Genomic DNA, 14,219 nt, shown 5'->3' on the forward strand with positions numbered 1-14,219 from the left:
ACATTAAAAGTTTCAAGAGTTATACATTCCATGTTCATCTAAAATGCCAAATCTTCTACAGTGGATTTATTAATAAGCAGAAAAATCCTGGGCTATAAAAGGATTTATTTTGGTGTGCTTAAATACAACTGTTTTGCTGTATTATATGAATCCCTCTATTTGCGCTTTCACTCAGAGGGTTTTCTAGCTACAAGTTGAAAAACGGCCTCAAAGTCAGACACAGAGTTGTTCTCTCTGTCTTCTGCAGGCAGTATATTAAACTCCTGAATTGAGAAGCCTAAACCACTGAGTGCTTCTTTAATATTATCCTGACTCAGTCCAAGACAAGAAAAGAGCTGTTCATCCACCTTGTAGAAGCTCTCACCCAGAACACCTATCATGACCAAAAGTCCACCAGGACGCAGAAGTTTGGTCAGCCCATGTAGAGAACGACAGTATGTTTGAAAGTCTTTACACGCTGCTTCCAGACACAGAGATGTTATGACACAGTCAGCTGGTTCCAGTGTGTGTGGATCAAATGGATTATCCAACCGGACATCGCATTTTAAAACTTTCTTGACTCGTTGCTTCAGTGTAGCCTCCAAATCAGACGGGCTGCCATAGTTCAAAGATTAATTGAAAGATAAATCATTTAGAACAAAATACAAGAAATGTTTTAGGAACTTAGTGTATAAAAATGTATGCTCTGTCATATTTATAAATGGCTGTTTCCTCAACTTTACACAGTTTTACCAGGAGCTTGCATTTTAATTCAAAGTTTAGAATGTAATGTAATTTGCGCCTCACTCATTTCATTCTACTCGAGGAATGTATGATATATAATGGAAATGACACTGTTCTGAAAAAGGGGCAATTTTCCTTTGTCATACAATGCTACTAAGCAATTAAACCTGACAGTGTTTTTCTAGTCAACAAGGCCGATATTATGTAAGCCCATTTCCGACACGAAAAAAACGTAATTGCGACTTTTCGTAATTCTGAGAAACTTTTATATAAATATAAACAATAAATTATATAAACTCTATATAACACAATAAGCAGAGAAATTGAAGTTGTAATGTGTAAATATGAGTAAAACTGTAAACTCAGAATTCAGAGGGGAGGAAAAAAAGTACAAAATGCAAGATGTAAATTTAGCATTCTGAAGGAAGACGTGAAAATGCGCAGTTACCCTTCTAAAAATGTGTTTATTTTTTTTCCATTGCGGAAATAGCCTGCCATAGTCTACTTTAAGAAACACCCAATACACAATATAGAAATATAATTACCTTTTCCCCTCCAGTTCACAAACGTACTGCAACATAGGTTTCCAATCTAAACTCCCCTCTTGATTTTTCAGCCATTTTTCAATTTCTCTACGATTGTTATTTGCAAAATCAGACAGCACAATCTCGTCGTAATGTTCGCACGCACTCAAGACGCTGTGGATAGATGGTCCACTGCCCACATCGATCAGCCGCTTGCCTTTATGTTCTCCTTCAAAACAAACATTTGTGTAAAACATTATTTCGGAAAAATAGAACATCTAGACCTAGCGATTCGATTGATAGGGATTGCTTACCCGCCGAGAAAACTCTGCTAAGGCATCTCAAAACGAAAGTAAGGAAATTCTTCTCGTCCGCGTGACCGCTAGGGCAGGAATAAAAATTCTTCACATAAGCTCGCGAGTCAAAATGCCCCTCATAGAACTCTCCCTCAGTGAAGGTCGTGAATTCACTCATAATTACAACAACGTATTGTATGTTACGTATATAACTTAAAATAAACAACGACTGCTGCAGATACTGTAAGAGCGAGCTAATACTGTCCTTGCTAACAGCGAAGGCGCAAATGTGGTTTCCAGTAGTGTTGGGTCGTTCTTGAACGAATCTTTAATGTGACTCGGGAAGAACGAGTCGTCTCGGGGAGTGATTCGTTCAGTCGCGCATGCGCAACATCCTATAGGTTCTGTACTGGAATTAGTCAAGTAGTTCACCTGGTTCGAGTCTTCGGGTTTGAGTCGTTCGTTCATCACGTGACAGCCCCATAAGCTTAACCAATGCAGTCTGAGCCGGAAAGAGACTTAATAATAATAACCAACTCTTTGTTAGCTTTGTTACAACATTTAGTGTTATGGAAAGTAACCATAATGACAGAAATTCACACATTTATAAAACTGTAAGAAGTAAAAAGCTACAATTTGAGACCAGAAACGCATCACCTAACTGTAAGAGTAAATAATAATTATAATAAGGATGATAATAATAACTATGCACCCCTTTGTAAGGAAGCTTGTAAATTAATTTCTCTAGCCAATGCTGTCACGTGACAAAAGAACGAACGATTCGAAAGACTGGAGAGATGAACTAATCAAATCTCTTTCCGGCTCAGACTGCATTGGTTAAGTGTATGGGGCTGTAATGCACCATTTAAGTTGGTTTGCCAACCGCCATTAAATTTAAAAGAAGAAGTCGTCCACCGTTGTCAGAGGCGTTCCAAGATGGCGCCGAGGAAAGTCGTGTTGTGAGTGTCGTTGTTTTCTTTTGTGTAAAATTTTAGCACTCGGTTACTCAATTTAATTCGTAGGTGCTGAAAGACTTTCTAATAAATGTTTTGCTAAATCGGATTTAAAAAAAAAAAGTTAAGTATCTACTTCCCAAGTGATTTGGTGACTATTGGTGAGAACTGGAAGTTTAGTCGAACTGAACGTGATCGTGGATGAGCCCATTTCTTGGAAAGAAAGATGAAGGCAAGTGTTGGAAATTCGAAGGAGAAGCTACAGAAACCCACGCTAATGGAAACTGAGGGGGAAAGGATTAAACGGATCCACGACTATGTGAGACATCCCACCGTCGAGCCTGGAAAACAGTCAGGAGAGACACCGGTGAACAGAACAGCGAAAAAAAAAGCAATAAGAGTGGAAATACCTGAAACAGTCTCTAACCCCACCCTTCTAGATGCAACATAATTGTTTCTTGAATTTAACTGGACAATATATAATGTCTGGCATGTTGACAGACTAAACAAACATATTTTAACCCCCAGGAATAGTTTTAAGACAGTTAAGTACACAAAGTATAGAAACAGAAAATTCAGTGATGAAAATTTACTTGAAATCCTGGGGAAAGAACTGACATGCAAGATGGTGTGGTAATGAACATCACAGCATCACTCACTAACATTTACAACCCACAACACATTCAACAATCAAAGCCACATACAAAGAAAGCAAATGACTAAAGTTTAATACTGGCTACTTTTTATAAATCAGGTTTTTAAACATTTTTTGCATTTCAAGTATTCATGGACACAAATCAAAGAAGTACCATTCAAAGTACATTATACAAGTGCTTCGTGCTGAAAGACTTTCTAATAAATGTTTTGCTAAATCGGATTTAAAAAAAAAAAGTTAAGTATCTACTTCCCAAGTGATTTGGTGACTATTGGTGAGAACTGGAAGTTTAGTCGAACTGAACGTGATCGTGGATGAGCCCATTGCTTGGAAAGAAAGATGAAGGCAAGTGTCAGAAATTCGAAGGAGAAGCTACAGAAACCCACGCTAATGGAAACTGTGGGGGAAAGGATTAAACGGATCCACGACTATGTGAGACATCCCACCGTCGAGCCTGGAAAACAGTCAGGAGAGACACCGGTGAACAGAACAGCGAAAAAAAAAGCAATAAGAGTGGAAATACCTGAAACAGTCTCTAACACCACCCTTCTAGATGCAACATAATTGTTTCTTGAATTTAACTGGACAATATATAATGTCTGGCATGTTGACAGACTAAACAAACATATTTTAACCCCCAGGAATAGTTTTAAGACAGTTAAGTACACAAAGTATAGAAACAGAAAATTCAGTGATGAAAATTTACTTGAAATCCTGGGGAAAGAACTGACATGCAAGATGGTGTGGTAATGAACATCACAGCATCACTCACTAACATTTACAACCCACAACACATTCAACAATCAAAGCCACATACAAAGAAAGCAAATGACTAAAGTTTAATACTGGCTACTTTTTATAAATCAGGTTTTTAAACATTTTTTGCATTTCAAGTATTCATGGACACAAATCAAAGAAGTACCATTCAAAGTACATTATACAAGTGCTTCTCACAAAACTGATCGGCTTTTTAAAATGCAAACTTGTGCATTAAAGAAAGCCACTAAATTGGCAACTGTATTAAATTTAGCAAATAATAATCAAAAAACTAATCCGTTTACATCGGTTCATAAATTCTTCATTGTCATGGAACTTGTGATATTTCATTACACAGACATCAAGTATGACAGAAAAATCAGGTGCCAACTATTTCTTTTCAAGTTCAGGTTAGATATTCAAACAGAAACCAGTTGCTGGAACTGAAAGGAAATACTTGAATCAAATTAATTTTATGTTTTAACATCATCGCTTCCTTGAGCTGCACAGTAATGAAACTAACATGCACTATTTCAGAGATTACATTACAGTGACTTGACCGAATAGAAGACAAAACAGTGCTCTACAATTGATAACAAAACAGTATGTTTGTTCAAATATAGTTACGCAGACCTCGTCAGTAATTGTTCAGATGTTGACTCAATACTGCTCAAGTGGCATCTTGTTTAATGGTCTCGCTTACAAGAGGCAGAAGCTATGCAGTAGTGCAACTTCTGTCAGCAGGGCCACAGTGTTTTGGACAGGTTAACTTGATTTCTACGAACAGTATTTTTGTCAACAAAATGGCAAATGTTTTCAACAGGCATATGAAATTGTAAAAGAGGAGAAAAAAAACCAATCACAACATTAAGTACATGAGATTGTACAGTTCCCTTGCTGTTACACATAACAGCATAATACATTATAAAGTGCACTAAAACTCTCCTGAATAGATTTGAGAAGCAACTAAATTGTACTAATAGTACATCTCACTCTTTCAAACTAAAACCATTATACACAGACACACATCTGTTGATGTCTCTGACCTTTAGTGCCATTTAAAAAAAATATATCAAATTTGACAATGACTGTTTTGCACGGCCAAGAGTTGCTTACTATCATTGACAATTCCATTAGAATGTACTGTACATGAAAAATACCAGAAACACCAAACCACAGCAGCTTCAGTGTTAAAGTAAGGAGCTGCTTCTAGAGAACAGTGTGTGGAAACTACAGCAATGAGGACATGAGAATTAATGATTTCATCATTACCAGATATGGTCAATAAAACTTCCTGCTACGTGGCCTGAAAGGTCTTAATTTATCATTTTGACTTTCAGTTGGAATGTCTTTTGCCAAGGCCACTACAGCACATCTTGATTTTGAAGGGGTAAGCCATGGACCCAATTACTTCATTTTCCATCTTCTGAAATGCAACAAGGTTCAAGTCTACTTCTGCCCTGCTTTAGTGAGAGAGAGAAAAAAAGAAAAGAAGGAATGTTAAAACAGCTAAAACTACATGTTTGCTCAACTGATGAGCAGAGACGTTTTCAGCATGCTCACAAATGTTTGAGATAGCGTGACACTGGATGAAGAGGAGACTGTGAAGAAGGGAAAACCAACACTAAATAGAAGTGACAGCAAAAGCAAGTTTGGGACAGACGGAGAGATTCTTAGAACAGGAACCTTTTTTACCACCAATTTCACCAAACTAAGCCATATGTTTACAGCCATCAGTAACAGTTCTCAATTTTTTATCAATTGGAGAGTGCTGTGGATTTTAGTTTTTCTGTGTAAATCCCATCACACATGAACAGGACCTGTTCCATAATTTCCTCCTTACAGACTCACATGAAATGCAATTCTACGCCATTCATTCACACTACTACAAGAAAACTAATGAGTGGTTGTTGTTGGAATACGGTACCTCGGGGAGAAGAATTGTTGAATAAATTATGTTATTATTATTGTTTTCTTTGTGCACAAAAGTATTCTCGCTGCTTTGTAAAATTACGATTGAACCCCTGATGTCACATGGACTATTTTACCGACCTAGTTCTGTAGAGGTTTGGATAATTCCGAGATTATCCTTTAGCCAACGCACAACAGCTCCTGCAATGGCAACTGAACCCTAGAAAAGAAAAACTCCAGTTGAGCAAGAGTGAAGAATTGGCTACTCTAAATCACAAAGTAATTATGAGAAATGAATAGGCTTTTCATGTTTGTGAGAGTGGAATGAAATAGCTGCCACATAAACAAAACATGTGCATTGCTTTGGTAAGAAATAATCTGCCAGGAACATAATAAATGTGATAATGTCAACATTCAACAACATTACCTCTAGTGCATAGCAGGCTGGCTTGTCACGCCCTAGTTTATATGCGACCGTTGTCAGGAGTCCATGGTCCGACATTACAGGCTTTAAGATATAAAAAAAAATCGAATGTAGATTAAATTTAAAAAAGGAAAATGTATTTTTGAAGCTTTAAGTATGTTGAATACCTTTGTTCCTACGTTTTTAAGCAGGAAACAACCAGTCCCATAACTGTAAATAAATAAAAACTTATCAAATGTACAAAATCACAACATCTTCATTTAGTCTAAGTGCGCATTTTTGCATGTTGACAAATTAGGCTATGAGGAACTGAGAAGACAAAACAAAATCATACGTATTTTTGGCCTGTCCGTCCTTGAAACACATCTGTCCCACCAGCGCAGCAGACTGGTCACCAAGACACTGTAAACAGATGTTAAGTCACTTTAAAGAACATCAGAAAGTATTTGCGAATTTCTGTATTATTTTTGAGGATCTGAAGACCCTCTACTTTATATGCATTATGATTTAATTGTCCAACTCAACAAAATAATTATATTTACACACAATTTAGGGAGAAAGACAGAAAGACAATGTAATCTTTCTAAAAAAATTATCTAATAATCTTACCCCTGATATGGGGACACCAGTTAAAGGGCCAGATTTCTGTAAGAAAAAAATTCATATTAAAAAGTAAAACATTAGGGGAAGAATTTAATATACAAATTAATGTAATAATTCACATGCATTATACAGCCCCCTGCTTAAAGCCAGAACTCAAACACTTGAGTCAGATTAATAATTATCAATTCTAATATATTATTTAGTGGACATGAGCATCTTTGGCAAATCATCTGCTGCTGTGTTGCAAGTATCTGCTCTAAACATACTCCTCAAAAAATAAGAATAATTGACTCCAAGCATGTTAAAAACTGTGAAAGCCGTTTCATTTTCATCACTGCAACTCAAGATGGTGTGGCTTCAGCCATAGTGAAAGAATAAAGAAAAAGGACCATAGCCAGAAAACTACATGAAAAAGTTCTAAACTCCAAGAGCTGTTGGAAAGGACAGGCAGTGCATTGGGTGACAAGCCAAAACACAATGAAAAACAATGACAAGATCACCATCCGGTACATTTCCAATAAGACCTTATCTCAGGAATATATCAAATGCACTTACAACAAAAATATGAAAAGCATGTTTGCTCCATATTGGAAATGCACCAACTTCTGTGATGACAACATGACAGCAGTTTTCCCAGACATGACAGCTAGAGATACTCACCAGATTAGAGCTGATTTTCTATCAGTCAGCCCAAAGAGATCACAGGACACAAAATATAATCATGATAAAGAGGGACACACTAAAATCTCCAAAGGGTTAAATGACTGCTCCACAGCTAAATTCAACTTTGGATGGAAAGATGTTATTGGAGTTGCAGATTGTGTATGTACGGTTAAAGAATAAAGAGTTAATGTTTGACAGACACTGCTCTGGAGCAAAGATCATTTCTCTCTTGTCAATTTATCACAACAGAATCCTACCAATGCATTATGTAACAGAAGTACAGAAAGAAATTCTCTCTTTGGGGTCAAACACTTACCATTAAACCATAAATCTCTGAAGAACTTCTCACTTTTGGCAGGATTTCCATTGGTATATCAAAATATCTGTTATACATGTAAGAAATATACGTTATGAATAAATCTTTAAAAACAGTACAGGCTGGAATACACTACACAACTTGCCCAGATTATTGCCTCGATTTGCAGTTTGGTCACCAGTCCGCATATTTTAGGCAGAGCTGACAGATTTTATAAAGAGGAGGAATAAAAATAAATATAAAATAACAGTGTAAGATGGGCACAGACTCTGATTTTTAGCATCAGAGGATGTTAACAAAATTATGATTTGGGCTGATTTTAGAACAATATTGCTTTCATTTGTCAGATGTCTCCTAGCAATGAGGTGCATGTTTCTGAGCGAGTTTGTTGTGTTTAAAATAACTTGAAAATCTGGTAGTGTGTGATAGTCTGTCATTCAGTGTATGATAGTCAGTTTTTCTCTTTAACCATTCACAAATTGTTAAGTGTGTAATGTGTAGTGTAGATTTTAAAAGTCATGCAGTGTATTCCAGTCTTAAAGGGATACTCCAAATCCAATATGAAAATCCTCTCATTATTTACTCACTATCATGTTGTTCCAAATGAATGAATTGAATGAATGAATGATGCATTTATATAGCGCTTTATTGTGTATTGCTGTACACCCAAAGCGCTTTACAATCATGTGTGGGGATCTCTCCTCAACCACCACCAGTGGTTACCAACAAACATGATGGACAAAATCTTCTGACTCAAATGGTGTGTAAGAAAAATATCATATTTCAAACGTTTTTAACCATTGCTTCCAGCCAACTGTCATACACAGGTTCAGGAGGACATTGTGAAGCGTGACATAAATGTATTTTTAAGCTGATGTGAGAAGTGGCACGAAAGCCATCACTTTTCAGTGGAATTTCACAACATGAAGACATTACGCTTCACAAACGTGCTGACATTTATGCCAAGCAAACCCAGGTGTGACAGCTGGTCAGAAGAAAAAAACTATTTTAAAACATTTTAAAAGTAGCATTTTTCTCTCACACATACCTATAGGTTTGTTTCAGAAGACACTGATTCATCAACGAGTCATATAGAAGAAAAAAGTAATTTACATCTAGGATGGCATGAGGGTGAGTAAACGGTGATGGAATAAAGCAATAAGCCCCAAGAAGCCATGTTTTACAGTGAATTTATCCGCTTTGCGTCGTGCCTAACAACGCCCCTTAGCGGTCATAAATTCACTGTAAACCACGGCTTCACAGGGCTTATTGCTTTTATAAAATGGTTATTCCATATATGCAGTAAGGTTTCACAAAATAAAACCGAGCAAATAATGTGTAATGATATTAATAAAAACAGTATTCTTCCACCAAACAATGTAGTTCCTCAGAAACAGTTGTGGTTGCAACAAAGTGGTTGTCAAGCAACAGACAAACGTAAACAAAGGTGTATGTTTGTAGAGTAATTTACAACAGCTTCGAACGTGGCTCAGCCAATCAGAATCAAGAACCAGAACTATCCGTTTTATAATTTGGAGTGGAGTATCCAACATTCTTTTTACCATTTGCATATGCAAATAAGTTTTGGGCCAGAAAAATTTATATAAAACGTTATGTATGCAAATTTGTACTTACTTGCAGAGCTCTGGATCCCAGTCCATTGTGTGAATATTGAAGAGCATTGTCCGGCTGGCATTGGTTACATCTGTGCAATGAACACCTCCCTTCTTCCCCCCCGTCAGGCACTGAAAGTTAGGGGTTATCACAGATTATTTAGACAAGTTAAAATATTTACATCATGATCAGTTCAACAATGTTCCTGGAGTCCCCTCAACACTGCACATTTCTCATGTCTTCTTTGTCTAACACATCCATTTCAGGTCTTAGAATCTCCTCTAATGAGCCGATGACCTGAATCCGGTATGCTTGATTAAGACGACATGCAAAATGTATTCAGAAATGTGATTGAGAACCATTAGAGCATCTGAATTAAATCCAAGACCAAGTGCTTGGGTTTATTTTGGAGTATCTGCAAGGATGAGTGTAATCATTAAGCAGTCTAAAAACCTTGGATGCACTAAAAACCTAAACCATGCACTGATTTCTTCTTTTACCATTAAACTTCAAAAACATATACACAAACACTATAGAGACGCAGAAGAGAAACCTCACTGCCACTGCTCTTACCCAGATAAGCCAGGAGTCCACTGTTCCAAACATGGCCCTGTGAGAGAGCACAGCTTCATGGACCTTTTCAACATTATCCATCAGCCAGCGTAACTTCACTGCGCTGAAGTATGTGCTGATGGGTAGGCCAGTCTTGTGCTGTATGAAGCAAGAGAAGTACAAATATTTATTCAGTTTTGCAAACTTTGTGTACAGTAACAGAAATCAAAAATAACCCGAGTACAGTTAGAAGTGGACTGATAACTGCAATGTCTCCTCGATGTTTTGATATATTTCTGTTTGAATAAAGAAATCAGGGTGGGGACAGGGCTAAAATATCCAGACTTCAGCCAAAACTTCCATTGTAATTTACATCTAGGATGGCATGAGGGTGAGTAAACGGTGATGGAATAAAGCAATAAGCCCCAAGAAGCCATGTTTTACAGTGAATTTATCCGCTTTGCGTCGTGCCTAACAACGCCCCTTAGCGGTCATAAATTCACTGTAAACCACGGCTTCACAGGGCTTATTGCTTTTATAAAATGGTTATTCCATATATGCAGTAAGGTTTCACAAAATAAAACCGAGCAAATAATGTGTAATGATATTAATAAAAACAGTATTCTTCCACCAAACAATGTAGTTCCTCAGAAACAGTTGTGGTTGCAACAAAGTGGTTGTCAAGCAACAGACAAACGTAAACAAAGGTGTATGTTTGTAGAGTAATTTACAACAGCTTCGAACGTGGCTCAGCCAATCAGAATCAAGAACCAGAACTATCCGTTTTATAATTTGGAGTGGAGTATCCAACATTCTTTTTACCATTTGCATATGCAAATAAGTTTTGGGCCAGAAAAATTTATATAAAACGTTATGTATGCAAATTTGTACTTACTTGCAGAGCTCTGGATCCCAGTCCATTGTGTGAATATTGAAGAGCATTGTCCGGCTGGCATTGGTTACATCTGTGCAATGAACACCTCCCTTCTTCCCCCCCGTCAGGCACTGAAAGTTAGGGGTTATCACAGATTATTTAGACAAGTTAAAATATTTACATCATGATCAGTTCAACAATGTTCCTGGAGTCCCCTCAACACTGCACATTTCTCATGTCTTCTTTGTCTAACACATCCATTTCAGGTCTTAGAATCTCCTCTAATGAGCCGATGACCTGAATCCGGTATGCTTGATTAAGACGACATGCAAAATGTATTCAGAAATGTGATTGAGAACCATTAGAGCATCTGAATTAAATCCAAGACCAAGTGCTTGGGTTTATTTTGGAGTATCTGCAAGGATGAGTGTAATCATTAAGCAGTCTAAAAACCTTGGATGCACTAAAAACCTAAACCATGCACTGATTTCTTCTTTTACCATTAAACTTCAAAAACATATACACAAACACTATAGAGACGCAGAAGAGAAACCTCACTGCCACTGCTCTTACCCAGATAAGCCAGGAGTCCACTGTTCCAAACATGGCCCTGTGAGAGAGCACAGCTTCATGGACCTTTTCAACATTATCCATCAGCCAGCGTAACTTCACTGCGCTGAAGTATGTGCTGATGGGTAGGCCAGTCTTGTGCTGTATGAAGCAAGAGAAGTACAAATATTTATTCAGTTTTGCAAACTTTGTGTACAGTAACAGAAATCAAAAATAACCCGAGTACAGTTAGAAGTGGACTGATAACTGCAATGTCTCCTCGATGTTTTGATATATTTCTGTTTGAATAAAGAAATCAGGGTGGGGACAGGGCTAAAATATCCAGACTTCAGCCAAAACTTCCATTTTCATTTCCTGGGGAAAAAAATCCTATCTGACATATTGAAAATTGTTTAACATAATATTGTGGATGTAACGGTTCAAGATCATTTCAGTATTTTTTCCAAGAAGACACTGGCACTCTCACCTTGAGATGGTTTTTGTTTTTGCCTGGAGTTTTGTTGATGAGCCTTTCTACTGTTGATTGGGTCCGCAGATCAAGCCAAACTAAACATCCAAACAAATCAAGTTATTTGGTTATTTAATTCTGGACTGTAAAGCACAAGATATGATTACTCCTATACAGGGTGGACTTGTGGCCCACCACACCTGTGGCCCACCACACCTGAACCCCCACACACCAGCTCATTGTGTGTAGAGCAATTTTTTTAACACCATTTACTAAAAATTTTTAATTGAAATAAAAAGCTTATTACCATGAATGACTGGCATACTCATTTAAAATTCTGTTTTTCACTTTTAAAGCACACATTAATAACTATTGTTGCCCAAGGTGCTGTACAGACAAAGTAAAAACAAATAAAACCAAGAACATACAAAGATAAATTCAAAATAAACACTAAAAATTCAATGACACCCCTCAATACCCAGTAGAACTAAAAGCCTGAGATAAATGAATTTTTAGCCGAGTTTTAAATGTAAATATAGTTGGAGCTGCTCTAACATACAGGGGTAAAGAATTCCACAGTCTAGGTGCACCTACCGAAAAGGGCCGATCACCCCTAAATTTTAATCTAGACCTAGGAACAGTTAGAAGCAGCTGATCAGAGGACCTAAGGGATCTAGTAGGCATGTGTCGTTTAAGAAGGTCTGCAAGGTAAGGAGGTGCCAAACCATTTAATGATTTAAAAACAAACAATAAAAGCTTGAATTCTATTTGGAAACGTACTGGCAGCCAATGAAGGGAAAATAGAACTGGTGTGATGTGTTCTCATTTGAGTGCCTGTCAGCATCCTAGCTGCTGCATTTTGGACTGCCTGCAAACGTGACAATGCTTTCTGGCTAACTCCTATATAAAGGGAATTACAATACTTAAGCCTTGAAAAAATAAAGGCATTGATGAATTTCTCAAGGTCTTTAAAAGAGAGAAATATCTTTACCTTAGCCAAAAGTCTCAAGTGGAAAAAGCTGGATTTAAAGACACCATTAATTTGCATATCAAATTTGAAGTCTTTATCAAATAAAACACCACCATTTTATTATACAAAGCCAAAGGGCCAAGGTTAACAGTCTCACTCGGCCCAAACCTAAGGGATCTAGTAGGCATGTGTCGTTTAAGAAGGTCTGCAAGGTAAGGAGGTGCCAAACCATTTAATGATTTAAAAACAAACAATAAAAGCTTGAATTCTATTTGGAAACGTACTGGCAGCCAATGAAGGGAAAATAGAACTGGTGTGATGTGTTCTCATTTGAGTGCCTGTCAGCATCCTAGCTGCTGCATTTTGGACTGCCTGCAAACGTGACAATGCTTTCTGGCTAACTCCTATATAAAGGGAATTACAATACTTAAGCCTTGAAAAAATAAAGGCATTGATGAATTTCTCAAGGTCTTTAAAAGAGAGAAATATCTTTACCTTAGCCAAAAGTCTCAAGTGGAAAAAGCTGGATTTAAAGACACCATTAATTTGCATATCAAATTTGAAGTCTTTATCAAATAAAACACCACCATTTTATTATACAAAGCCAAAGGGCCAAGGTTAACAGTCTCACTCGGCCCAAAATTTATTTTCTGTTGTTTTCATTTAGTTTTAAAAAATTTAAATTCATCCAGCTTTTTATATCATTTAAACATTCTAAAATAGGAGTTAGAACATTGTTATTTTGTTGTAATGGTAGATATATCTGCGTATCATCTGCATAACAGTAAAATGAGATTATGCTTCTTAAAAATAGACCCCAATGGGAGCATATATAAAGAAAAGTAATGGGGCAAGAATGGACCCTTGAGGGACACCACAGTTGAGAAGAGCTGAGGTAGATAAAAATTCACCAACATTACCTGCAAAGCTTCTATTTGATAAATACGACTTAAACCATTGAAGAGCCAGTCCTTGAATTCCTGCATATTGCTCAAGACGAGAAACCAAGATAGCGTGGTCAACAGTATCAAATGTCACACTAAGATCTAATAAAACTAGGATTGCAGAGGCTCCAGAGTCAACAGTTCATAAAAAGAAAACCCTTGAGTACTGAATTTTTCTCTAAAAAGGGCTGTAATTGAGTGAAAACCACTTTCTCCAACACTTTTGAAAAAAAAGGGAAGTTTCAAAATCTGTCTAAAATTTGATAAAAAAAAGAAAAAAAAACCCGTAAGGCTTGAATAGCTCTGATGCCAAATACTAGAATATAGAAACAACTTTACTGTACATTCGGATCACATTGCAAAAAAAAAAAAAAAAGTGATGTTCTTGATTAGTATTTCCTTCTTGTTTAGTTTGTGGAATGG

The 14,219-nt window shown here is 36.9% G+C and overlaps 2 protein-coding genes across 2 annotated transcripts in view; both read right to left on the reverse strand.

The window, feature by feature from the left end:
* Position 1: 1 nt before the first annotated feature.
* Positions 2 to 1,892, reverse strand: LOC107588841 (nicotinamide N-methyltransferase). Its single transcript, XM_016277076.1, has 3 exons — positions 1,562 to 1,892; positions 1,269 to 1,476; positions 2 to 594 (listed from the first exon to the last, which is right to left on the reverse strand). The coding sequence occupies exons 1-3, from the start codon at positions 1,719 to 1,721 to the stop codon at positions 168 to 170; spliced, it is 795 nt and encodes a 264-aa protein (XP_016132562.1). The 5' UTR covers positions 1,722 to 1,892; the 3' UTR covers positions 2 to 167.
* Positions 1,893 to 5,951: 4,059 nt separating this feature from the next.
* The window catches only part of LOC107588860 (glycerol kinase-like), a gene marked incomplete at its 5' end in the record, with an annotated part of 13,231 nt that continues 4,963 nt past the window's right edge, over positions 5,952 to 14,219 (reverse strand). The window contains 10 exons of the mRNA XM_016277100.1: positions 5,952 to 6,038; positions 6,246 to 6,326; positions 6,410 to 6,452; positions 6,577 to 6,644; positions 6,852 to 6,887; positions 7,506 to 7,523; positions 7,825 to 7,891; positions 10,886 to 10,995; positions 11,438 to 11,575; positions 11,901 to 11,980. Of these exons, the coding sequence (XP_016132586.1) occupies positions 5,952 to 6,038; positions 6,246 to 6,326; positions 6,410 to 6,452; positions 6,577 to 6,644; positions 6,852 to 6,887; positions 7,506 to 7,523; positions 7,825 to 7,891; positions 10,886 to 10,995; positions 11,438 to 11,575; positions 11,901 to 11,980 (728 nt within the window). The remainder of the gene's footprint in view (positions 6,039 to 6,245; positions 6,327 to 6,409; positions 6,453 to 6,576; positions 6,645 to 6,851; positions 6,888 to 7,505; positions 7,524 to 7,824; positions 7,892 to 10,885; positions 10,996 to 11,437; positions 11,576 to 11,900; positions 11,981 to 14,219) is intronic.

Source organism: Sinocyclocheilus grahami, unplaced genomic scaffold, assembly GCF_001515645.1.
Source record: "Sinocyclocheilus grahami isolate Dianchi unplaced genomic scaffold, SAMN03320097.WGS_v1.1 scaffold108.1, whole genome shotgun sequence".
Taxonomy (NCBI): Eukaryota; Metazoa; Chordata; class Actinopteri; order Cypriniformes; family Cyprinidae; genus Sinocyclocheilus; species Sinocyclocheilus grahami.